The sequence below is a fragment of the Strix uralensis genome, chromosome 4, assembly GCF_047716275.1.
Source record: "Strix uralensis isolate ZFMK-TIS-50842 chromosome 4, bStrUra1, whole genome shotgun sequence".
NCBI lineage: Eukaryota > Metazoa > Chordata > Aves > Strigiformes > Strigidae > Strix > Strix uralensis.
In genome coordinates, this window is record NC_133975.1 from 6789179 (window position 1) to 6813774 (window position 24596).

At 41.0% G+C, this 24596-nt stretch overlaps 1 protein-coding gene across 1 annotated transcript; it reads left to right on the plus strand.

Moving 5' to 3' along the window:
- The first annotated feature begins 4315 nt into the window (after window positions 1-4315).
- On the plus strand, window positions 4316-24208 carry KRCC1 (lysine rich coiled-coil 1). Its single transcript, XM_074864924.1, has 13 exons — window positions 4316-4351; window positions 4804-4910; window positions 5200-5202; window positions 5383-5529; window positions 6643-6700; window positions 8477-8556; window positions 15870-15889; window positions 16356-16462; window positions 18109-18216; window positions 18306-18471; window positions 19508-19757; window positions 21307-21420; window positions 22894-24208. The coding sequence occupies exons 1-13, from the start codon at window positions 4316-4318 to the stop codon at window positions 23690-23692; spliced, it is 1995 nt and encodes a 664-aa protein (XP_074721025.1). The 3' UTR covers window positions 23693-24208.
- The last annotated feature ends 388 nt before the right edge of the window (window positions 24209-24596 follow it).

The window sequence follows — 24596 nt, forward strand, 5'->3', positions numbered from 1 at the left end:
TCTAGGAGATGGACGCCGTGTTTAAAGGCAGGGATAACAGGGAAACACATGCCTTGAAATTCTCAGCATCCTCTGTTGCCACCAGAGCCTGGAAAAGGGGAGTCACTTCCCAAATGCTAGCAGCAGCGGGTGCACAGAGCAGCGTGACAGGAGCTGGAAGGACAGCAGCCGTTCAGCACAGGCTGCAGAAGCAAGCAGAACATCTTAGATACACAATTTTGAATGCACTAAACCTCTATGAAACAGCACTGCATTTGAGAGGTCTCCCCACCTCCAATGCTCAGCTGTGGAAGAGATGGGGGAATCTGAGCCACCTGAATGGAAAAGGAGGGTCCACCAGAGAAATCAAACATGTGAGAAGCCAGGCCCTGGCTTTGCTCTCTGCCCCCAGCAGCCAGTACAAGATTAGGGAGACACAAGACAAGGCCTCCATGTATAAAAGTGAACCTGGTCGTGGAAACTGAACCCAGTCCCGATTGTCATTCAGCACTTTTTTGTCATTTAATAGCACTTCACGGGACTGGTTCCTGCTAATCTCACCCTTCCACCCCTAGGAAACCTGATGCTATTTCCTCCTGGATTTCTAAGCACAGCACAGATATCAGTGTTTGCAAACCTCTTCCCACACATCCATGCTGCACAGAAAAACCTTAACAGGGGAAGTGAGGTGCAGAGAAATAAAGAGGGTAATTCCTGTGCATCCCATGACTGAAAAAAAAATGCTTTACCTTGCCAAGGCAGTGGGAAGTATCGTGCTCTGAAGACAGTCACAGAACTGCTCAGCATCTTCTGCTAAAAGCTGCTGGCAAATTTCCTTCCCCACGAATGAAGTATGGTATCACACTTCAGCACAAATATCCCGTGTTATAGTTTGCCCACGTGTGCCAAGCACAAACAATATCAAACGACAACGCCATAATTCAGGGTAATCTGGCTGTCTGTGTGATTATGAGCAATCTTCTCCAAACAACCAGACTCCTCCACTCATCCTGAGGAGGGCCAGAACCACCGCAGATCCGTCAGCAAAACCTCCCACCGTTTATGCTGTGGAGCACAGAAAAGTCACTACAGGTAATTAGACCATACAAGCAATTACGATTTTCATTGCAATGCTCTACTTCTGTGATATGTGATGTCAGGATGCTCTGGCCTCATCTGTTACCCATGTTTAATTCCCCTGGGTGTAAGCACCTTTTAGATACGTATCTTTGCCAGGAGTACTTTAGCACCTCAAAACTGGGTGCTGATTTTTTTCTTCCCCAAAAAAACACAATTTGGAGTGTGGCTATACTGAATCCAGTCATTAATCGCACTAAATACTGTTTCTGATTCCCAGATAACACAGAATATAGAATAAAATAGAATAGAATGGAATTACAAAGAATATAACAAAGAATGTATCTTTTCAAAGTAACTAACTAAAACCAATAGATCAAAGTCCTTCTAGGACAGAGTTACGAAAGACCTGGTCTCTGCACAGGCAGTCATCTGTCATGTACCCAGTACAATGCACCCATCACACCTTCAGATCACAAAAACCCCACATTTTGGCTGAGACAGGACGTAACAAAAGTCTCATTTCTCCCCTTTCAGTCCAGTGAATGCCACAGTGGTGTGTGCTCAGCCGAGTCATACAGTTTGACCAGCCATTCGACTGCACATCAGACCCCCAATACCACCGGCCAATGGTTTCAGACCCAGCTGTGTGCAAAAATATGGTGGTAAAACTGTCAATCTGAAGAGAAAACACCAAGGAAGTTGAAGAGGGCCAAGAGAGGCTGGATACAATGATTCTTGCTTAAATACCTATTTGGAGCAGTGACCATACCTTCAACCTCTCGGAAACACACTGAATTTCAAAGCCAGATGGAGAGGCACACCAGTTTTGGAGGACTGAGCAAGGCCAACCCTTCAGCACTGGGTTATTCTGTGTTTTGGATCTGTCTGGATATTGGGCTGGAGCAGCGAGTGGCCCCGTCCTCCTAACAGGAGAACAAACAGCACCCTCTACTGCCCTCCAAAAATTTATCCAAAGCACAGCTTTATCAAGTTTAATCACTGCAGCATACTCAGACAAGTTGTGAATTAGAGAGAAAAAAAGAAAAAAAGAGGGGGAAAAACCCTGTACTAGGCAGGTGCTCCTCGGACTCATCCTGTCGTTATAATTCAGCTTTAAACGTTAAATGTAATCACCTCAGGGCAAGGGTGGGCTCTGCAGCCCAGTGAAACCCCTTTTTGGGGTGACAGGAGAATTTGGGGGGAATTAGACTGTCCATTTTCCTGTGGGTGGCTGTAACGGGGGCTGAGGGGTATTGGCCCCTGAAGAAGGATGAATTGATGGGGTGATCGAGGGGAGGGCTGGCTGGTGGTTTGGCAGCAATTTGGGGAATTTTGGGGGTGCTCTGGGTGCTGGGGGCAGAGAGGAGCCACCCAAGGCAAGGGGAGAGGCCTGCAGTTACTAGTAGCTGCTAGGCAGACTTCAGGCAGTTACTACTAGTTACTAGTCAGTCACTAAGGTGTTACTAGTAGTTACCAGACAGCTATTACAATGTTACTAGAATCTTACTAGTCATTATTGAGCAGTTATTAGGCAGTTACTAGGCTCTTACTAGTAGTTACAGGGCAGTTATTAGACAGGTACTAGTTCTGAGGCAGTTACTAGTTGTGAGGCAGATACTAGGCTGATACTGTAGTTACTAATAGTTATTGGGCAGTTATGAGGCAGTTACTAGTAGCTATTAGTAGTCAGTAGGCAGTTACTAGTAGTCCCTAGTCAGCTCGGAGGGCTGTGGGCCCCTGAGGGGAGGCCGGGGGCGGGCCGGGCGTAGGGCAGCCAGTGAGGGCGGGCTGGGGGCCGGCGGGACCAGCCGGGCTGGCTGGGTGTCACGGTCACCCCCGGGGTTGGTTAAAGTGGACCCGAGGGAGCGGTGAGGGTGGAGCGGGGCAGCCGGCCCTCAGGGGGAGCTTGTTAGGGGAGAGGCGGCGGCTGGGGCTCGTTAAAGTGCCTCGGCCCTAAAGGCCCCGCCAAGGCGGTCTGGCCCAGCCCAGCCCAGCCCGGCCCGGCCCCGCTGGCGGCTCCGTGTCCTTTAAGGGCGGTGGCTCCCTGCTGGCGGTGCTGGGCTCATGGCGGCTGAGCGGGGTAGGGTGGTTGCCCTGCGGCCTCTGCTCGCTGCCCCGCGCCGCGAAGGTGAGTGGGGCCCCGCCCGCGGAGCCACCCGGGCCCCTCGGGGTCGTGAGGTGGGAGGTGGCTACAGGGGCCTGGGAGAGTGTGGTAGAGGCGTGGTAGTGCCGTTCCCTCTGTGAAATAAAGTGTGTTCTTGTGATGCTACGGTAGAAAAGTAGTAGGAGTTTGATGCCAAAGGCAGAAATTAATGAGGAGCAAACTGCAACGAGAGGCTTGTCTGTGTTTTGCACATGGAAGGAGCAGGTAGGGTATCTGTAATAAGTTCAAACTGATGTCCAGCTTGTAAAAGGTAGTTTTCTATTTAATTTTTCAGTGCAGATGTCTTGTTCTAGCTTCCTAAATTAATCTTATGCTTCTGGGACAGTACAATGGCAAGCAGGTTAGTTTTGTGTACCAGACCTGTGATGTAGAACCCTGGAATTGCGTCTGAAGTTTGTGGCTGAGAAGTGATGGAGACCTTCCATGTCCTCTTCTTGCCAGGTGATCTCTCTTGAAATCTAGCAAATAGCACCCAAAAAAACAAGTGTTGAGCTTCTTGTAACACCAAGCCATTAAAAATGGGTATAAAATACTTGCATGTTGAAAGGCTTTGGTCAGTGGTTTATAAGTGTTGACCACTCAGTTGTATAATGAAAATCAAGTTTAAAAAAAACACCACACACTTAATGAATAAGCGTGTTTGTTTGGGTTTTTTTTTTTAAATATGTGAAACATCCATTAACAGCAGATTTCCACATTGTCAGTTAAATTTAGTAGTGCCCTTGAACAGAAATAACTGGAGTGGAATTAATCACTCTGTTTAAAAAGCTGACAGCTATTTTAAGCAGTCAACTTTCTGGAGGAAAAAAGCAACACAAGTATGTATGCTCTTCAAAGAAATATACTTGGGGAAAGTTAGGAATGCGGTCTTGCTATGTTTAGGTTTAAACTCTCATTTTTCTCACATATTTCTTGAGCTGAATTGTCACGTTCCTGAACTCCAAAATGTGCTTTGGTGCATTAGCAACAAAGCCTTTAACTTCAGAAGTACTTCGACCTCCTGGGAATTTCAAGGGATTTTAAGGATCTGGAGGTTGTGTTTAGAGGTGGCTCACACCCTTATTTTTAGTGCACACTGGTCCAGGCTTTGTCATGAGGCAGACACAGCAAGGATTGCTGGTTATGCTTGTCAGTTCATACCTGTGCCAAACAGCTGTGGAACTGCTGTTTGGGTAATCTCTGGTTTGATAGCCTGTTGAGGGGGGAGGCTCTCCTTTTCTTGAATACAAAATTAGCAGTGACTTTTGACTTCGGAAACTTACTGTGGCAACAGTTCTGGCTAATTTTTCCACATGCACACTCGAACCTCTTGGGGCTTTTTGTTTGTTTTAGCCTAAGGGGTTTCCTTTGGCTCAGTGACAACAAGATAAAAACCCTTGGTACCTGTAAGAGTGTAGTTAATTTGTGGTTATAACCATGTGTTCCTTTTTCCAGACTAAGTATATACCACTCCTGTTATAAACAACTAATTTCCCCCTCTCCTTCCTTTTTTGTTCTCCCTTTGTTTCTATTCTACACATCTTCCCTTACTGGAGAGGAATAAAAGGTCCCAATTCACTGGTTATATGTCTCTCACCTAGCCCATCTTAAATAGCACTGGGAGTAGGCTGACAAATAACATTGCACAAACTACTATTGTACAGTCGTTGGGGAGCATTTATATATCAGAAGAGAGCCAGGCAGAAGGGTAAGTAACTTGTCTTAACCTGCCTCAGAGTTTACCAAGTGAGGATTGGGAGGTGTATTTCTTATAGTGCTCTTAAGACATGAGGAAGGTTAAACCACAGCAGAGTGGAAAGGGAAAAGGGTCTGTTATCCTAAGGAAGTAACTTAATGCCTGGCAAGGAAACTAGCAGCTTATCCTGCAGTGTTTAAGAAGTTCAATTCGTTACATTCTTATTCAGAAGGAACCAACCAGCATAAACGTAAATCAGCCTTCTGTTGCACCCTAGTCACGTTTTGACGGTGTGTTTCAGGAAGTACAGCTGGATCAAACTAGGCTCACAGAAATTTTAAAAAAATAGAAGACGTTTTCTGAAATCCTGAGCAATTTATTGCAGTAAAAATGATTTGACACTTTAAAAGAAAATTGCAACTTTTTTGCTGTTAAAAGCAGAATAGCTGATTTCAGTCTGCCCCAGCTCTCCTGGGTGTGATAGGATGCAGGGAGCAGAGGTCAGCGTGGTGTTAGCAGAGACAGAAGTGGAGACGAGGACTTGGGCCAACAGGGAGAAAAAGGAGGAGAATCAAGGAACTGTGTTTCAAGAAGTGGACACCTTAATTTTATTAGTAGCGATTGATATATTGTACGTAATGCTTTAAAGTTTTCTGTGTCCTGGCTGAGTTCAGAGCACTAAGAGCAGGCAAGAGTAGAGTGTCTTGTTACTTGCTCACCCTGAGCACAAGGGGAAGCATTGTGTTTCACAACTGCAAGCTGCTTCTGTTGTGTGTCAGGGCAGATCGCAGATGCATCTGGCCATCAAGGCTTTTAGCACTGTTTTGGTTTAGTTTGTGTGTTTGAGGTTTGGGCAAGGCTAGGTTACCCTCTGTTTTGGTAGTGTGGTTATGCACATCAAAGGCCTGGTGTGTGTGCAGGATTAGCCATGTGTCTTTGTCAAATCTGCCATAACATAGAATTCAAAGATGCATATAAATGGTTGTAAGTTAACTTACACCATTCTGTGAGGAAAAATCTTATAGTTTGAGTGATGCAACTAGTCTGTGGAAACATGCAGCACTGACATTAACAGCATTTGCTTTCAAACAACAGAGTCCACTTCAGCATTTCATTTTTTTTTTTAGTATCACCTGAGCTTTGAAAACAAAGCAAAACAAAAAAATCATTCAAAAGGATATTCAGTGACTAAATTCACACTAAATCTTAATTGTCTCAGCTACTACAGGATTGTTTCCTTAGAGAAATGTCTTTCACCTATCTGCAGAAATCAAAATCTGTCTGGTTCATCCTCCCTTCCTTGTATAGGAATACAGTGCTGTAATACCACCATTCCATATATTTGATAAGGGTTTTAAAGTTTGTTACCTTTGCCTGCCATTTCTAAGTTGGATATCTGTGGATATTTGAGTTTATTTCTAAATTGCTTTCTGACTCCCACTGTACAGTCACCATGCTTGCCTGCTGTACCGCAGCCAAAACTGACGGGATTTCAGTGATGCTGTTTGCCTGCAGTTTCGGACAGCTGATACTCTTTAAGCGTTCAAGCTTTTGTTCATCTTTCATCCTGTTACAGAGTAGGAGTATGACTGCCTGATTTCAAGCAATAGAGTTTGCACATCATGTGAAATTGCAGCCAGTCAGCTGAGAACTGACTGTGTGCAGGCTCCTGCCTTTCTTGCTTGCAGAGTAAAGTAAATTAATGTAGTTCACGTGATGTAAATTAACCTGTTTTACTTTGCAGCAGGGACAGGCTTCAGCATGCACACTCAGTTACTGTGAGGCTGACAGGTGGTAGCCTGGTAAGATGTGCTAACCCCATTGCTTGTGTGGATAAGCCTTGGAGACAGTCAGGAGAAAGGGCTTGTAAAATGAGAAAATATGTGGGTCAATATTTGCTCTTGAGGACTTGCAGTTGTTGAGCTCGATTCACGTATATCCATCTATTTTTCATTAAAATGCTATGTTTGCTGTTGGCATTTGCGGGCAGAATTTGGCTATGTCATTTTGTGGGTTTAGTACCTTGAACTTGAAACTTTATACCTTTGCCTTAAGGGATTTGTCTAGCCTAGACTTTTTCTTTACTCCATAATTCTGCTTTCTGTCTTCTCTACCCTCAAGAATTGGGAAAGAAAAATTAATAATAGACTAAAGCTGGGAGCATGTCCTTTTTAATCAAGTGGTAGAAAATCCTGGGCTGAAGAGGCGTTTTTAAATTACCTGGTTTCTGATATTTAATTAATGTTAGTATTTTTCCTACCACGTTTATACTGCCCCAAGGGTAGACTTTTTTTTTTTCTCCCTGCCTTTTCTACATGGCATGCCACAAAAATTCCTCTATAATTAACCTAGTAAAAGTAAGAAAACAGGTAGCAAAGGTTTAAAGTTGAAAAGACACCCTTGAACTTTTCTCAAGTAGTAAAATACACAAGTATAATAATGTTAAAATGTCCCTGAGCCTTCTCACATCAGTGTTTTAATGCCTTAACTGAATTGCTGTTCCACTGAAGAACATTAAAAAAAAAAAAAATTAAAAAGTGCTGGATGTGTTTCTAAGATCATAACTCAGAATCGAGAAACAGTAAGCAAATCATTACCTTTCATTGCAGACACTAAGAGTCTCATCTGTTATTATTAGGCAATATGTTTGTTTCCAAATTTCCAAAATTCACCTCTGTTATTTTGATTTAAAAAAAAAAAAAATTATTTGAATTGCTTCAGTTTTCTTGTTAAGAGAGGTGCTGAGCACCTGCAGTTCCCATTGCCTTCTCGGTGCCCATATTTCAGTGTCTGAACACTAACATAATCAAGTTGATCCCGTTTTAAGAATGTGTCCCTCATTGTCTATTGATTTAGGCTGGGTTTATTCTCTACATTAAAAAAAAAAAAATGTATAAAACGTATCTCTGGAAAAGTATTGTTATAAATACTAAATGAATGAGGAAGAATGTAAGTCTGTTGGGTATCATGTGGATATTCAGGTGATGTTTGCTGTTCTCTGCCTTCCTGTGTTACTCGCTATTATGTCAGACTGCTCTTACTTTTACTTCATACAAAGTATTTAGCTTCTGTGTCTTCTGAACGCTCTCAGAAGATGCCAGTCAGAAAATCATACCAATACAAAGTATGCTGGGTTTTCAGCATACCTTTATTGTTATGGTCTACTTCTGCTGTAATAACAGATTTTTATATTTACTCGGATATTTTAGAAGTTGCATTGGAGATAAGAATGAGAAGTAATTTTTATGAAAGTGGATGTGTTTAGGAAACTTTTCTTGCACCAGTCTTTGTAAAGTTTGAGTGGCTTTCAGTACTTAAGACATGAATCACTGAAGATTTATTAATAATGGAGGCCTTGTGAGAGTGAGACCAACTCATTAAAACATCAGATTTGAATCAAATTATTAGGTTACATCTCAATCTCAAGCTTAAAAGGTAGCATTATTAAAAAAAAAAATTATGCAGGAGAATGCCAAGTGTGACTTAGAGGGAACAGTAATGAAGCAAATATACTGTCAGTATTTCTTTGAAGAAGAGTGGAAGACATGATCATTTCACCCTGTGGCTTGCTTCTGCAGTCTTTGCAAACATCTGAAAATATACTAATTGCTGGTGTTATTAACTTCGACACGGATCTGATGGGAGTTGCACTCTCGAGGTGATGGCACCATTAAAAAGAGGAACAATTCCCTCACCTATTAAGTGTGGAGCAGCCACCACAGTGAGAAGTTACAGCAGAGGTGTGCTTTATTGGCAGTAGCTCACTGAGTGCTTTTCAAAAAGTAACATGTAAAATGCAGCCTAGGTGGGAAGGAGGAGTTGTGTCCTTCTCTGATACTTTCTACTTATTTCATATTTAAATAGCAAGGTGTTGGCAGCTGGAGTCACTTACAAAAGCACTTTGTTTTAAACACTTATTTTGAAACACTTGTTTTCTAAGAAAACCAAGGAATTTAAGCCAAGATTGTTCATACCCTCACTGAAAACAGTAACTTAAAGTGATGCTGTTTATGCTAATTTTGTTGTTTAGGGTAATATTGAAAGGGCTTATCAAAGTGAGAAACAGTTACATTCACAAGAATTACTTTTAACTCATCCCTTTGCAGTAGGTGACTTAATTTCTCCCATGGCCCCGTTGTAGGGATTGGAGGTGCACAGAAATGAAAAGCAGAGTTTTCAAGCTTAAATGCATAAATACAAGCATACTGACCTGACAATGTAGGTTTGAGGGTGTTGACCAAGTTTAACAAGTAGGCAGCAAAGCTGAGCATGGACCCAGGGCCTCCTAGTCAGACCCTCACACTGAACAGTTGCGGTTTTTTCCTTTTAGTCGCTCTTGGGTGCAACTGAATTACATTAACAGTTAAGTCCCCCTTTCCATAGGTAGCTGCAGATTTGATGTTCACTTTCTTGATCTGTTCCTTAGGTCTTGAGTGAACTGTTTTTATTGCAGTCCTGCAATGCCATTTTAGCATAGCCATCCAGAAGTATCTATAATCATATGTTTATAAATCCACACTACTAAAACAGCCATTTGGGTGGCTGGGGAATTAGTAGTGGGATAGCAAGCATTTAGCTGAAACATGACCAAAACTGGTGCATCCCTTTCTCTTGAGACATGCATGAGATGACATATTTAACACCCAGATCATTCTGAATTTAGCACCAGTAAGGGGCTCTCTTTGGCTGTATCAGTGAAGAGGGCAAGGACTAAATGGGCAGGGAGAGCCAAAGCATTGTTTAGGGCAAGGTTGCATGATATTGCAGTTGATGATCACTTACTAATTCTGTGGCCTGTATAGGAAGGCAGCTTTCCAGTCTGTCTCTGGCAACAAGAGCGTTTGACACAGCAGATAGTTAGAAGCCCAGGAAGGGGATGGCTGTTCTGATATTTTGTGGAGGTATTAACTAAATAAAGTAACTTTCAGGGTGTCTGGAGAAGAAGGATCTAGTACTGAATCAGACTGGAATTCCTTGTAAGCTTGATAAATAAAAGACACAAGAAGGCAGCCAGCATTTCTGCAAAATGAGAAGTTGGTATGGATGTACATGCACACAGGCACATGTATTTCATTAGCATACAGTGCTTGAGGACAGACAGCAATGCTGCTGTCTGATTTCGGGTAGGTTTCTCAAACTTTTTCATAGTGTGGAAATATAACCAGTCTTGAGCATCTTAAATGAACCCACCTTGTCGCATTTCTCCATGCAGAGGCCTTTCTAGCCTCATCCTCTCTTACCTCCTCCTACCTCTCTCTGCCTTCTCTCTTAGAGCTCCATGGCCTCTGCAGTGTATCTGGAATTGGAATCTTGAATTGTAATAAGAGCTGAAGTAATCACAAGAAATACTATAGTAACTGCTAAGAATTAGTAGTCAAAAGAATCAAAAATATTTTATTCCTTTATTTGAAAAGAAAATGAAAAACTTCACCTGTTTTTCTAGTTTTCCCTCTGAGACTCTGCTAATTCTAACATGGATCATCACTCAGGGTAGCAGTTATCTTCCGGGTTTGCTTTCTTTGTTCTTGATGGTCCAACAACAATAATGTTTTCTCTGTGTGTGTGTGAATATCTGCTTTTCTTTTTTTTTAAGGACAGCTTACAAGTTGTACATTCATGGAAGTCTAGATTACCTTTCACATTTTCTTTCCGGGCATGCAAGTGATCCGTGATGAAACAGGAAGATGTTACCTAGTTTCTTGGCTGGATTTTCTCTTTATGCCTGAGTGGTACCTGAATGCTCATTTCTCAGTCTATCTAATCAATCAGCTTTGACAGGTACATTTCTCAGCCTAGTTCCCTCTGAGAAGAAGTATTTCTTAAGAGCTTAGGAAAGATAACTGGGCAAAGCAAATGGTCCAGGTGAGGCAGGAGGTGTGTTGGTGAGCTGATAATTATGTCTGCTTGAAATAAGAAATCTATAAATACACATGGTTAATATGTGCAGCCTCATGTTTCTGTAATTGTCCATTGCCATCCTGGCTCCTTCCTGATTGTGTGCATCCTTTTGCTGTGGTCAGCCGCCTTAGATTGGAGCAGAAGCTGTGTTTCTTTAATGTTTGTACTATACCTACTGGAAATGAGCTCTAATCCTTCTTGGTGCTTCTACACACTTCCAAATCAAGAGCTGCGCTCTTGTTTTCAGCCCTGTGTGGTCATGTATCTTCATGTAAACGGGGCGCCCTCGAGACTACTGAAGCCCCAAAGCTAATCAATTTAATCTACCATATGAGACCCTGTGTCTTTTAATGACAGCCTAACCTGATGATAACATCTGTAAGCACCAACAAAGTTTGGATCACCTGTGCTTTCAGAAACTGCCCCGGATCAGTCCATGCAATCTCATTGTTGTGAAATGACACAGAAAACAGGGGCATTACTGAAGAGAAGCACCGATCTGGTCAGTGGGATTTCTGAGCCCAGAAGCCAGAGGGAATTGTAACACTGCTCCACGCTTCCCATGAACATGGAGTTAAATCTTTGAGGGATCTTTGCACTTCCTTTAATGGGACGACCTTACAAGTATCTGAGGTTAGTTGGCTGTACTGAAGTCCCTTGCAAAGCTGCTCTTAACATTTCAGTGGGATCAAATTCATCCTTTGATTGCCAGAAATTCCTTTATGTGTGTTACTTCACTTTGTACATCCTTTTAGATCCGTGGAGTGCTCTTAATATTTACTGTTGCTATAGTATGTCTTTTCTGAGGATGTCAGTAGACCTCACACAACATGAGATCTTACAGCATGTCTGTGGCAGTACTAAGTACCATAGGTTTCATAATTATAGCTGAGAAGATTCTGACAAGGACAAACCCATAAGACCTATTAAGAATCACATGAGAAAATATTGTCATTGGGTCATTAGTAAATAGGAAGTGTGGGCTGGATTAAAGGACTCCAGTGCAGATAGTCCAGAGACCCAGAGACTTGTCTTTTTCTCCAAAGTATGGGCTGTTGAGAAATGTAATTTTTTTTTTTTTTTTTTTTTGGGGGGGGGGGGAGCGGAATAGACTAAAAATAAGGGAAATTTACACTGAAAATTACTGGTTGACTTCATCATGCAGCATGAACACTGATTTTTTTTTTTAATAAAAGATATAAATCTCGTGTCTTATATTTCTAAAACATTTTCATCCACATCCTTTTATTAAGGAGCAGTCCTTTTATGTCAAACAGTAGTTGGTCTGTTTTGTGGTGAACCATTTCTTAGTGACAAAAAGCTGATCCAAACTGTTGCTCCGAATTAATCATATCAATAGCTTTAGATAAACATTTTTGGAGGTATAAAGATGACAAGGTCAGTATGGCAGTTCTGCAAGGCTACTGCTTTTGATTGATTCTCTGAAAAGTTTCTGATGGCATGGTTGCAAACGGTACAGTAAGCTATTTTTTTTAAAAAAAGTTTTGCTTAGTGGCTGGAAAGGATGTCTTGTGAATCTGAAAGCTGGAGACCTCAAGTTCAACTTAATATTTATAGAACTGGTTGCACACAGGCAGTGGTGGCATAGATCTCCCCGTGCTCTGTCATTTCTGTGTGTGGTGAATGGTCTTGGCACATAGTTAAAAGAAGAAAGGGCAGCCTTGTTTGTGACCCTTCTCCTGACTCCAGCAGAGACGTGTCATTTAGGGAAGAGGGCTGTTGATGTGCATGCTTATCACTGAGAAGGAGCCTGCAGTTGCCCAGACCCAGCTGAAGACCATTTACAACCCACTGCCTGGTGTTTATTCATGAACTTGTCTCCATGCAGTTTGTTAGAAGACCATGTAGAAATATGTTATGCAAGGCATATATATCTGCCTAAAAATCCGCTAACTATACAGAAAATAAAAAGGCTGTGTTTATATGTACAGGTTTTCATGTGGTTTGAGTTATCAGATTGGGGTTTTTAAAAGTGGCTACTCAGTGTTTTCAGAAGTGCTGGGTAGCTGTGCTTCTGACCCAACTTCAGTAGCAGCTGCTGTACCCTTTTTGTGGATCAGGATGTTCTGGCCTTCTTTGGCTTAAGGAAAGCAGGTGAGGTTATGGTTTGGTTGGCTGCATCACGCTAACAAAACTGGAGCTGAACTCCCATGCTAGTGGCTAATGTAACAGCAGGTGAATGCCAAGAGCTGCATTAAAGCAGCTGGTCTGTGTTCCCCAGCTGAGTTACTGTTTGGAAACCCTACCTGTTTCATGTGATACGTGTTAATCTTGTGACCATGGAGGAAAACTGAGTTGATCAAAACTTTATGGTTCTAAAATCAAGGCAAATGTTGTGAACTCTTTTTTTTTTATTTTTGTAGATATTTCTCTCTTGGAGGAAACCAATTCTTGGGCTTAACAACACTATAAGTGTTAGACTGGGGTAGGAGACTTCACTGAGATTATTGTAGCTCTGCATTCATCACTGCTGACTCAGATAACCTTATCTTGAGAAAAGATTGAGGCAAAACAGAGGGACAACAGTATTAAGAAGTGAAAAATGAAAAGACTTAATGTGAAATAGAAAAGACAACACTATGAAAAGAGAACCAAGATGTGATAAATTTACAAAGAATCTTAAGTCAAGTCCTGTCAACCTTTTTACAATACTGAAGAATGAAAATGGCTCTTACAACAATGAAGAACAATATTTAAAACCGTCCCTAGAATATATTTTAGTGCAATTCATCTGTTACTGTAAAATGCCATTGAGCACAAGGAGACAACAGGGTTCAGGACAGCTCCAGAAGGCACAGTAGAAGTTACTTGGACAACCAGACTTCTGGTGTCTATAATCCAATCTTTTCATTGCAGTGGTCGGCCAAGAAAAAGGTGAACAAAACCTCATTTTTAATTTCATGTTATGTCTTTATTTTTTAACGTTATAATGTTTTTAGGGTTTTTTGGTAGCGTGCACTTGGCTGGTTCTTGTCTGCCAAGAAGGCTGTACAGTTCACTGCAAAGTCAAGGAAAATATGCATAGAATACTGTCCATAACTAATATAAAGAAGTCTGTCTTTGAAACAAAGAAAGGTTTTCCAGTGAGAAGTTATGCAAATTGAAATAGAGTGAATATTGCCCATGGTAATAACATTTCATAGACTTATGCCTAGTTGCATTGTGATTTGCCTTTTGTTGTTTTTCTAAATAGAGAATATTGTTCCACTTATTTTTCTGTAGGTAGCTGTTTTTACAGCTCAGTACACTCGAGTAAACTGGTGTAATTTTCCTCTGTAAGTGGCTTTTTCTGCTACAAACATCGGCAAATCATACGTTTCAGGTGCAAGATGGACTTTCATCTAACTCCCAGAACTAAGTCACTGGATTTTCTTGTGTGGATCAACTCAAGTTATTGTGCTCATCTTTAACTCCTCTGCTCAAAGGGGCTAAGCTATGTGAATCAATAACTAGAATATTGAACATTTCTGGATGACTCATACAGAATACAAAAGCTCTAAAGGGCTAGACCTGGCCATTTTACCTCATGAAAATAGAGTTTTTATTAGAAAACGAATTCTTATATTGGGGACTGATGGTAAACCATGTCAAACAGTGGCATTTTGATACCCAGTTGTTGTTGCAATCTCAGCCAAAAGCCTCATCAGAGCCAGTTTTATTAAGATCTGTATATTAAACAGTTCAGGAGTGCTGCTTTGGGAAAGTGAAGTGGGGTTTGCCGTGTACACAGTCTGAGAAAGATCTCTGCATCTGCTGCTCCTCAGGTTTTGTCAGTGCCCATGGAGCTACTGATAGATTTTTCACCTGGTCGCACATGTTAACGCTGGCTTGGCAAAGCAGTTTGGCATTCCTTGTTTCAGGCTTCCACTGGAGCTGTGTTCCTGGGGTGTTACTGGCTGAGTTAAAGTATACGTCATCCAGCTTGTAGTGAAATTCATGCTCTGTTTTTTAAGTGGCTTTTTACCTGTGCAAAGATGACAGTCGTGTTGTCCAGGGCAAATGCGGGGGACTGGATAGACTCTAATCCTTCCTTAATCAGTTGTGATCATCCCACAGCTTAGCACTGTTATTTAGAGTTACACAACACAATACAGAGTATTTGATTCTGTTTTTTTCATGTTCCCTTGGTCTTTGCTATCCTCTGGCAAGGGGCAAAGAGAACAATCTTTAGAAATAATGGTAAAGGCTGATTGCCTTTAGAGGTTTCTAGATGCCTTTTGGCACTGAGCCTTGAGACCACAGGGAGCAATGCTTTCCTTGCCCACAATCTCTCCAGGCTGTGTGCAGAGCACGGAGAGCTGACTGCTCCACATGTGGCTTCCATGACAGACCCTTGGGTAAGCTTAGAGGGAGTAAGCTCAGTTAAGACATCACGATACTTTCCCCAATATTTTCCCTTTAAGCTCAGCTTCATTTGAAGAGCATGCTTTAGTTGAACTGTCAGTTATGTGGCTTCCTTTAATTTTGCTGTAAACTTGGTTAACTTTGGCTTATTTTTAAGAGCAGAGCATGCCAAAAAGTTAAATTCTTGCTTAATTGGAATTAGTATGACCCACTGGGGATGAAAAAGAAACAGGTAGTCTTAGAGTTCGTCAGCAAAGAGAAAGTTTTAGTGGTACAGCAGCATGGGTAAACTTGCTCCCTGAAAGCACAGCCTGTCCCAGAGATGTGTGAAGTGTTTCAAGCAATATGAGTTAAACCTCTTTCCCTAATGAATTAAAGTGAATTAAGAGGAGAAGGAACATGGGTAGTGATGTAACTTTATCTTTGTGAAGGTTTTACTAGCACAGCTATGCTCTTCTGAAGAGTATGTTTAATTCTCTTAATTGACATGATGTTGGTACTACTTTAAGTGCTTACTAGAGCATGTCTCCCCAAATCAAATGTGCCTGCACATACAATTATTCAGGAACAGCTTCAAGCCTGGGCCAATTTTAGTATGAATTAAAGGGTATACAGGCCATGAGTTAACTGAGAAAAGGGCAAAGAAAATCAAAACAAGCCACTGGAGCAGTTTTCCCCCATGTAACTAAATCAGTTCAATTGTTACAGGAGACAGGGATACAACCTTCGTAAGCATCTGAGACCTGGCCCTTCTCATGTACTGAGCGACTCCCAGACTTTATTTAAATCTCTTCTTTAAGGAGTATTCCCATATTTAACTAACTGTGTGATCTATCCGGTTAAAATCCTTTCTAGGCCTTTAGTCAAGTATTTCTGACACTGTGGCCTATTTGAAGGGGACTGAAAACCCAGTGAAGAGTCTCCTATCTTTGTTTTTAAAGACTAGGTACTCTTATAGTAATACTTTATAACTCCAAGAGAGCAATACTTCTGTAAGTAGGAAGGTTTAGGTGGCTTTACAGCATTGCTTTGAAGCCAGTGAGGCACGTTGTGATTCAGTGGGTGAACATTAGTTCCTTCATCCTGTGCTGCACATGAATATTCAAGTGGTTTATGTTTTATGTAAGCAGAGACATGCAAATATATCTTGTCCTAAGTACAGGCTGATTTTTGTCTTTTGCTCTTTCCATTTAGATGACATTTTAGATGAAGCAACAAGGAAAGACCTTTTCACCAACACTTTCTGTAAGGTTTGTGGGGCCGTGCTGCAGTCTGAGTCTCAAAGGACATCACACTATAAGGTAGGCTGGAAAGGAGAATTTTTCCTAGCAAGCACTGGGACTTTGTTTGTTTGGCATTTTAACATGGTGTTATAAAAGCCTTTTTATAGTGTGTTTCTCAAGGCTTATGCTAGCCTTAGACATTAACCAGACTTGAATGTTGTGAAAGTTGTGGGTTCAGTGATGGTGAAGGGCAATCACCAGCATATTGCAGCATGGTTTTGGAAGGAGCTGAGCAGGTTCAGGCCGTGCTGTGTATGGGATTGAAGCAGATCTGCACCATGTGAGCCAGAACACACGTATGGCACGGGGCACTGCTAGCTATAGAGGATCGAGCTTGTGCCTCCTGACGCTTCACCCAGCGATACACACGTGCTGCTCTGTGCACTAGGTTCTGCTTGAGGCAGGTTGTATGAATGATGCTGAAGGCATTTCTTGGAACAACTGTGTGCCTTGGGATATTGCTGTAGGCAGGGGCAAGCGTGCTTTGTTTTGAAACTTGATCTTGAGGGGTTTGCAGGCACAGGCATGTCTTTTTCTTTCTTCTTAAAAATGTTTAAAATGTCATTTGCCGTCAGAAGTCTTTCTTGCTATTCACATTATTAAGACTCAGGTCTTGCAAGGTGTTGTATTTACTTACTTCAATTTAACTTAAGCAGAAGTTGTGCTGTCAGAACTTCACAGAGTTCAGACCCTCGGTCTGATCTTCTGTTTCTTGGATCCAAATCCAGTTGAGGATAATAGATGCAATTGTAAAGTTACCTGACTCCACCATTACAAATCAAATTGATGGAAATAACTGACTTTTTTTTTTTTCTCAGTTATTATCTAGCCAGTATGTTAGGACCCCCTTCTCTTTGATAATATTCTTATAATATCCTGCACTACTACTCAGAATCCTTAAAAGACATCTGAAAAGCATTAGACCAGAGAAGGCAAGTTACTACTTTTGCTTTGTAGGTTACCACTGTATAGGGTGGCATGTGGGTAAGTGTGTTACAAACGCAAGAATTTGAAGGTTATGGGTTGAGAGAACATCTAAGAATTAAATAATTGCATCTGAGGGAAGTATACGTTAACACCCAATTTTAGTTACCTGCACTGCTGTATCCTCAGTAGAAAGGTGTAGAAATCTCCATAGACTGACTCCACGCTGGAGATACTTTAACTCAATTTCCAGGGAAACCTGATTCTCTTCACTGACTGTACAGGGAGACTAGACTGCTTATTTAGGAAGGTAAGTTGAGTCGTGCTGCCTGTCATTCTTCTGGACACGGGACAGCCTCCATGTCAAGCCCCCAGGCTTAGTGATAAAGGAGCACAAGGGACTCGCTCTGTGGCATGGCTGCATTCCTTTCCTTACCTATTTCAGTGTCCCTGTTTGTAAGGGGACGTGTCAGGATTTCTGGTTGCCCACAGAGTTGAGAGTAGATGACTCTGAGGGCTGCTTGAGGCAAAATGTTATGAGTAATGCTAAGTACTATATTATTGATTAAAGTATAGTATTGTTACATGAGCTGGTGTTTGTCTGCTTGTGGCTCTGCTTCATACAAATTCAATTTGGCAAGTGTTGAAAGCAGTTTTTGATGGATGAAGTCCCAGTCACTGGATATATCACTGCTTGGATCCTTGTTCCTGAAACAGGAATAATTCTAGTCTCTTCCCAGGGCAAAAAACATGCTCAGAAAGTTCGTCTTTACATCCAAATGCATGGTGAGAAAAATGAGAGGCAGGAGCATGGCAAACAGAAGAAAACAGATTGTGTCAATTTTCAGGTGACTATTCCCTGTCATCGCTAAATAAAATGTTTCTTTGTATGCTTCAGTGAATGCTTGTAACTGAGCTTGCCCTTATCTGGTTTCAGATGGATGGGAGTAGAGTAGTAGACAGAAACAAACACTGCAATCTCTGCAGCATGTGTTTTACTTCCCCAGTTGTTGCTTTGTACCACTACTTGGGAAAGATCCACGCCAAAAAGCTGAAGCAATTAGGAGATCAAGCCCGCATGCCAGCACCACAGCCTGTTTCTGGTAGGAACTAAATAGTTTGCTTTGCATGTGTTTTCCTGTCACTCTGAAACAAATACAGAGAAGTATCTTCCTACACTTGCCATGTCTTTATGCCTTTCTATTCTGCTGAAGTTGTGGTCTTGTGGTAACTCCTTAGGTGAATAAACAAAGATACTACCCTGTGCAGCTTGGAAGCCGTGGAACCTTGCTTTCAAATTCCCTATCTTTTATTGACTGAAACTAAAGACAAATATTTCTGGCTTTTTTTATTAATGAAAGGCATTTATTGTTGTTATGAGAAGTCACTGCAGTCCCATCAAGATGTTCCTCTGGTAAATTAATATGATAAGAAATACTAAAAACAGTTAGTCCATGCACAACACTTAACTGGTGTTAGTCCTGTACAACTTGCTGAACTGTATTTAAAAATGGAGCATAGTGTATGTGCTCTGAATGACCCTCTGCAGGGTATGTCTCTCGGACTCTATAAGGACCTTAGAGTGACCAGCCATCTGTCCTAGTTTTGACTGGGATAGAGTTGATTGTCTTCCCAGCAGCTGGTACTAGGATTCAGTGCGAGGATAATGTTGATAACACGCTGATGGTTTAGTTGTCGCTCAGTAGCGCTTATCCAAAATTAAGGATTTTTCAGTTTCCCGTGCTCTGCCAGTGAGGAGATGCACAAGAAGCTGGGAGGGAGCATGGCCAGGAGAGCTGACCCGCACTAGCCAAAGGGCTATTCCATACCACAGAGCGTCATGCTGGGGGTATAACCCAGGGGGAGCTGGCTGGGGGGGCGGGTCACTGCTCGGGCATCGGTCAGTGGGTGGTGAGCAATTGTGTTGTGCAGCACTTGTCTTTTCTTGGGTTTCATTTCTCTTCTTGTTATGTTCCTTTTTATTGCAATTGTTGTTGTTGGTTTTGTTATTGTTATTATTTTTTTAAATTCTATTTTAATTACTAAACTGTCCTTACCTCAACCCACAAGTTTTACTTTTTTCCAATTTAGCCTTTCCTTTGCTGTCAGCAGATTTATCCTCTACTTCCCTGTCTCCAGCTTTACAGAAGCCATCAGCTGAGAAGCCCTTGCTGCCTTCAGAAGCTGGGGAGTCTTCATCATCATCCAACACAAGGGTGAAATTAAATGATCCAGACAAGTACTGCAAGCTCTGCTGTGCTCCCTTCAACAATCCACTTGTGGCCCAGCAGCATTATGTTGGTAAGAAGCACAGAAGAAATGAAGCAAGGAAAAAGATATTGGAGGAGCTAGGAGACAAAGCTCTCCCTGCAGAATCCGGCACAAACGGTAAGCAGAACTTGAGCAAGTGTTGTGATCTCTTGAGTGTAGCTTTGAGTGCTCTGTTCTGATTTGTTCAAAGAACTGCTCTGATATGTGCAAGGAAATGATAGTCTTCTCCTGTGTTACAGAACAAGTCCATCTCTTCCTTTCTGCTTGGTCTATGAACTGCTAAAGTTCTGTCTCTGACAGCTGTAGGTTGGAAAATATTTCTTAGTGACTTGGAGACCTAAATCCAGTCCTCACCATTCTGCAGTCAGATTCAAAGGGTCATAGAAAATAGCCCAGTCCCCTAAATCTTAGGCCAGTATCAGTTGTACCTGTGTCATTCTTAGGATGCTCATCCACCTTGTTCTTAAACTATGCTAGAAACACCACAACCTTCATAAGAAACATCTACCAGGACTTACTGATCTTTACCTTCTTGATCTTAAAACCTTCTACTAACATTGAATTTAGCTCTCTGTGACCACAATGTATTTCTTCACTGCACGGAACAAGAAGCAATTGAATCATTTATTTCCTTTTTGTTGCGTTCTTTAAATAATTGAAAACTGAGGTCATGTCTTCCCCTTATCTTTTATTCATGAAACTGGTTGTCATAATTATTTCAATCTTTCCATATATGGAAATTCGTTTCCTAAACAGTCATTGTTCTCTAGCCTCCGGTCAGGGCTGTCTCCAGCTCTAGCACTGTGTCCAAAGCCCTGTTGCTGTGCAACTTCCATTAATTTTTGAGGGGGCATCATCTGGTCCTGTGCAATAGAACTGTCGATCCTTTCTTTAGTAAGGAATTCAAAATCCTACCTGATGGTCAAAAGTCACTGTTAGTATAAAACAGTGTCATGCCATAATTTAAACAAAATAATACGTTTCGATGCAAAGCAATAACCCACTAGAATTAATGCTGCGTTTTGCTAATGGATAAAGCTCTTGGGTTTGCATGGGGGAAAAGGTTACTCACTGGTTTCAGAATGCTTAAGTCTATGAGATGACACAGCCTGTAGGAGAAGAGAAAATGACAACCTAGAAAACAGAAGGGTTTTCCTCATCTGACCTTACCTTATATTTGCCTGAGGCTTCGTGTACCATATTCATAATGTACTGCACTGACAATTCTCTCAGCATCTTCGCAGGGTTGAACCAACGCTGCACGAACATTTGAGAGGTAATGTTTAAACTGATCTTACGTTAATTAAATCTGGACTGACTGGATTGGTATCTGTTGGTGCTTGCTTTGGGTCAGGTATTTACAATAGTATTTGATTTTTTTCAGTACAGTTCATTCTCATCAGCACATGACAACAGTTTACTGGAATTATCTTGGATCACTTCAGTCATCAGAAATACTCTTTGTTAGTGTTTAAACTGTGGTTACACTGCAACTGTACACCTCACCAGCTCTCTTCATAAATATTCTAGTGTAAAATTGCAGTGGAGACTTTGTATCTGTCTTCAAACGTTGTTTATGGGAACACTGTGTTAGGACACTTGCATGGGATGGGGTCATGATGGGCTTTGATTTTTGTCTTTCATTTGTAGTCTCTCTAACCTGCTGTTTCCTTCTTTTCAGCTGTTGGGGTTGGCTGGTACATGTGCTCCCTATGTAACGTCACACTTACATCTGTAGAAACATACCAGGCCCATGTGCATGGACACAAGCACCAGATCAAGCAAGTCAATAAGTCTTTTGTTACTATTCCTCTGTAGTCTGTACTTTCTAACTTCTTCATTAGCCCTGTTGTCTAAGTGACTTTGACTAGTTCATGGGGTTTTTGTTTTGCTTTGCTTTGTTTTTTGTTGTTTGGTTTACTGGTTTAAAGGGGCACTGTCCATTTAAATATAATATTTGTGACTGAAATTCAGTCTTAGAGTTCCCACAGTTGCATCTTCAGTGACAACCCCCAGGGTCAATGTCCTGAAACCTGTACAGTTTTCCCACTTATTTTGCTATCTGGGGATAGCAGCACTTGTTTTGGTACAGCATCTTCAGTGCTCAGCCTAGAAGGAAGTGGTCTGAACTTAAACATTCCTACTGACAGGGCAAAGAAGACTTTAATCCTGAGAAGTGCCAAGTCTCCATCAATTCTGTTGCTTTCACGATTCATCAACATGCATCTTACATTTGGCATAAAATCATTTATGGGATAGATGATAGCTCTTGTACTTCCCCTTTTACCCAGAAGAGTGCTTGCAGACTGTGTTAATGGCAATATGGATATTCTGGTGATTTAAGATGTACTTCTTAGAGATTGCTGTGCAGGTAGGCTAAATATCAAAATTGCTTACATGTTAAGCATTTTGATAAGACATGTTTTAAGTGGAGGCGAAGGTAATAATATAACCACAAGAGACTGATGTAGAACTGATATAATTTAAAATATTTGTTTAGTCAACAGAATTAGAGTCCCCAGAAACAGGAGTGTAGGGAACTGCTACAGGCCTATCTACAGTTTAACAAAATGAATCTACAAAGCTGGTGAATTAAGCCAAAACAAGATACACTTAAGGGATGGGTCTTCAGAGCAGCCCTTTCCACAAGGGATATCTTTGTCATCTAACCACTTTATCTTGCAGCCTGAAGAAAGGGAGAGTAGAATATAAACTGATAGGTAGTTTTGCCTTGGGAGCACATTTATCTTGTTTGGGGTTTTTAGCAATCCAGGTGGGTTGTTTCTGTTCTGTTTTGTTTCTGCAGTTTGCCTGAAATTACTGTATGCAACTGCTCAATAGAATGAATCTCATAAAGAAATTAGTTAACTTTATTACTTGACAGTCAGTATATAATGTAATTGCTTCTTATCTGCAGCTAATTGGAGATTAGTTAATAACGCAGAATCTTAAATTTTCTTTTTAAAAAGTAGTTTTAAAACTGTATGCAGTCATTTTAAAAGCATCTTATTCTACCTAGGTCACCAGAAACTTATTTGGTCCTCATGAAGTTATTCTGGATTTTCAGTTTTCACAAAGAGTAGAATCTGTTCCCTGTAACTTCAGCTTTAGAGATATGATCATGTGTAATGGGGTCCATGTAGTTACCCAGAACAACACACTTGGAATATGTTCTTTTTCTAACTCTGAAAATGATCTGATCAACAGATGCTAAGCAAATTTTTCAGTATTAATAACTAAGACTTTCTATCCAGTTTATGCAGAAAAACAGCACTTGACAATCTCAAGAAGAAATCAAAGAAATCAAAGAAAGCACATGACTCCTTTCAAAATGAATTAACAAATTACATTGAAGTTCAGAAAGCTAGAGGTCTAGAGCCAAGAATGTATTTAGGAAAAGCAGATGAGACAGAGTTTCAAGATAAAAATATGGAAGGAAGATGTGACCTTGGTAAGGTTATATCTTCGAACTTTAAGTATGAACAAGGTCAGTGTTCCAGCCTTTTCCCAGAAACCCAGTCACCTCCAAATACTGGGGAAAACAGATTGCCAAACTGGCCATCAGCTTGTGAGCATGCACTAGAGAAGACACCTAATTGTTGCTATAACAAGGAATATGGTAAAGAAGAGCAAACATCTGAGGTGGCTACCATGAGAGATGAGAGCTTCAGCTTGTTGGTTGCAAAATCAAAGGACTGCTACAAACTTATGCTTGCTTCTACCAGCTCCTACAGAAAAGAACAGAAATTTCAGATAAAACATTCTGAGGAGGAAAAATGCATCGGTGAAGAGCTGAAGTATGAGAAAGAAGCCACAAAGCAGAAAAGAAAGAAAAGTGGTGAGGATACAGATTTTAGTAAAGAAAATGAGAAGCAAAAGCGAATTAAATTTGAGATAGACTTGGTAAATGAGAAGAAATCAAGACCTTATAAAGACAAAAGACTTAACGAAAACCCCGGTGAGAAAAAGAGAAAAAAGGGTAAAAAGAAGCCACAGACAGATGTCAAAAGAGAAGAGGAGCTACTTTGGGATGAATCTGTCTTGGGATATTGATAAAGATTTTGCTTAGCTTTAAAAAGTTGATTCTGTTTGTAGACTCACTTAGCCATTTTGTACTATACTATGACTTTTTTTTTTAAGCAAAGTTTTTGTTCCAATCTGAAAGTGAGAAAAATCCTGTCTTCTGAAATTTTTGGGCAGTAGGTAGGCTTCAGTTTTTAGTCATTTTACACATGCAGCGCCCATTGCAGTGACCTGAGTTTGAAAGTCTGTAATCTCTTCTGGAATATACCACAAATAAGGGTCAGTAGCTAACAGAATACTGTTGGAATTTCATCAAAATGTATAGCTTCTTTCTAATATGAATGGTGCCTACTGTTGAAGTTTCTGTTATTTTTCTGGGAAAGTACATAAACACTACAGTGTTCCCAGCCATGTCTGTAACCATTTCTCTGAAGATGTAACAGGGAAATGTGAAAGGCTTTTGATTTCAGATCCTATTAGCTGTTGGGTTTTGTTTGGTTTGATTTTTTTTTTTTGTCACCCAGTTCTGAGTGGAAAATGAGTCTATTAAACATGCAAATGGTTGTCAGATCTGTGTTGTCTAGTAGATTTTTCTCATAATCCTGATTTTTAGTTTAATTTAGGAAACATAGAGAAGGTGCAATATGCAAAAATAATTGCTAACATGAGGCTACGTTCTGCTTCATTCACTCAGTGTACAGAAGGAATGTTAGAATGAAGCTAGATTTTTTTGATCTGAACAATACCCTGAAAAATCAGTAACAGCTTTGTGTTTCTATTTTAAATGTCGTGTCGCCAGACCGTCATTCACAATATGGATTTACGTTATTGCGGCACGAGCATTGATTTCCTACATATGTGCAATTAATCAAGAAACTCAGATGATGGGGCTCAAGCTCTTGTGTTGCCCCCAGGACTCTCAGATGAGACCTTC

Coding starts and splice junctions, on each gene's coding strand:
- KRCC1 (XM_074864924.1), top strand. CDS start 4,316: ATGAGGCAGACACAGCAAGGATTGCTGGTTATGCTT. Junction 4,352..4,803: donor AAGGATTGCTGGTTATGCTT/GTCAGTTCATAC, acceptor TCTCTCACCTAG/CCCATCTTAAATAGCACTGG. Junction 19,758..21,306: donor GCAGAATCCGGCACAAACGG/TAAGCAGAACTT, acceptor CTAACCTGCTGT/TTCCTTCTTTTCAGCTGTTG.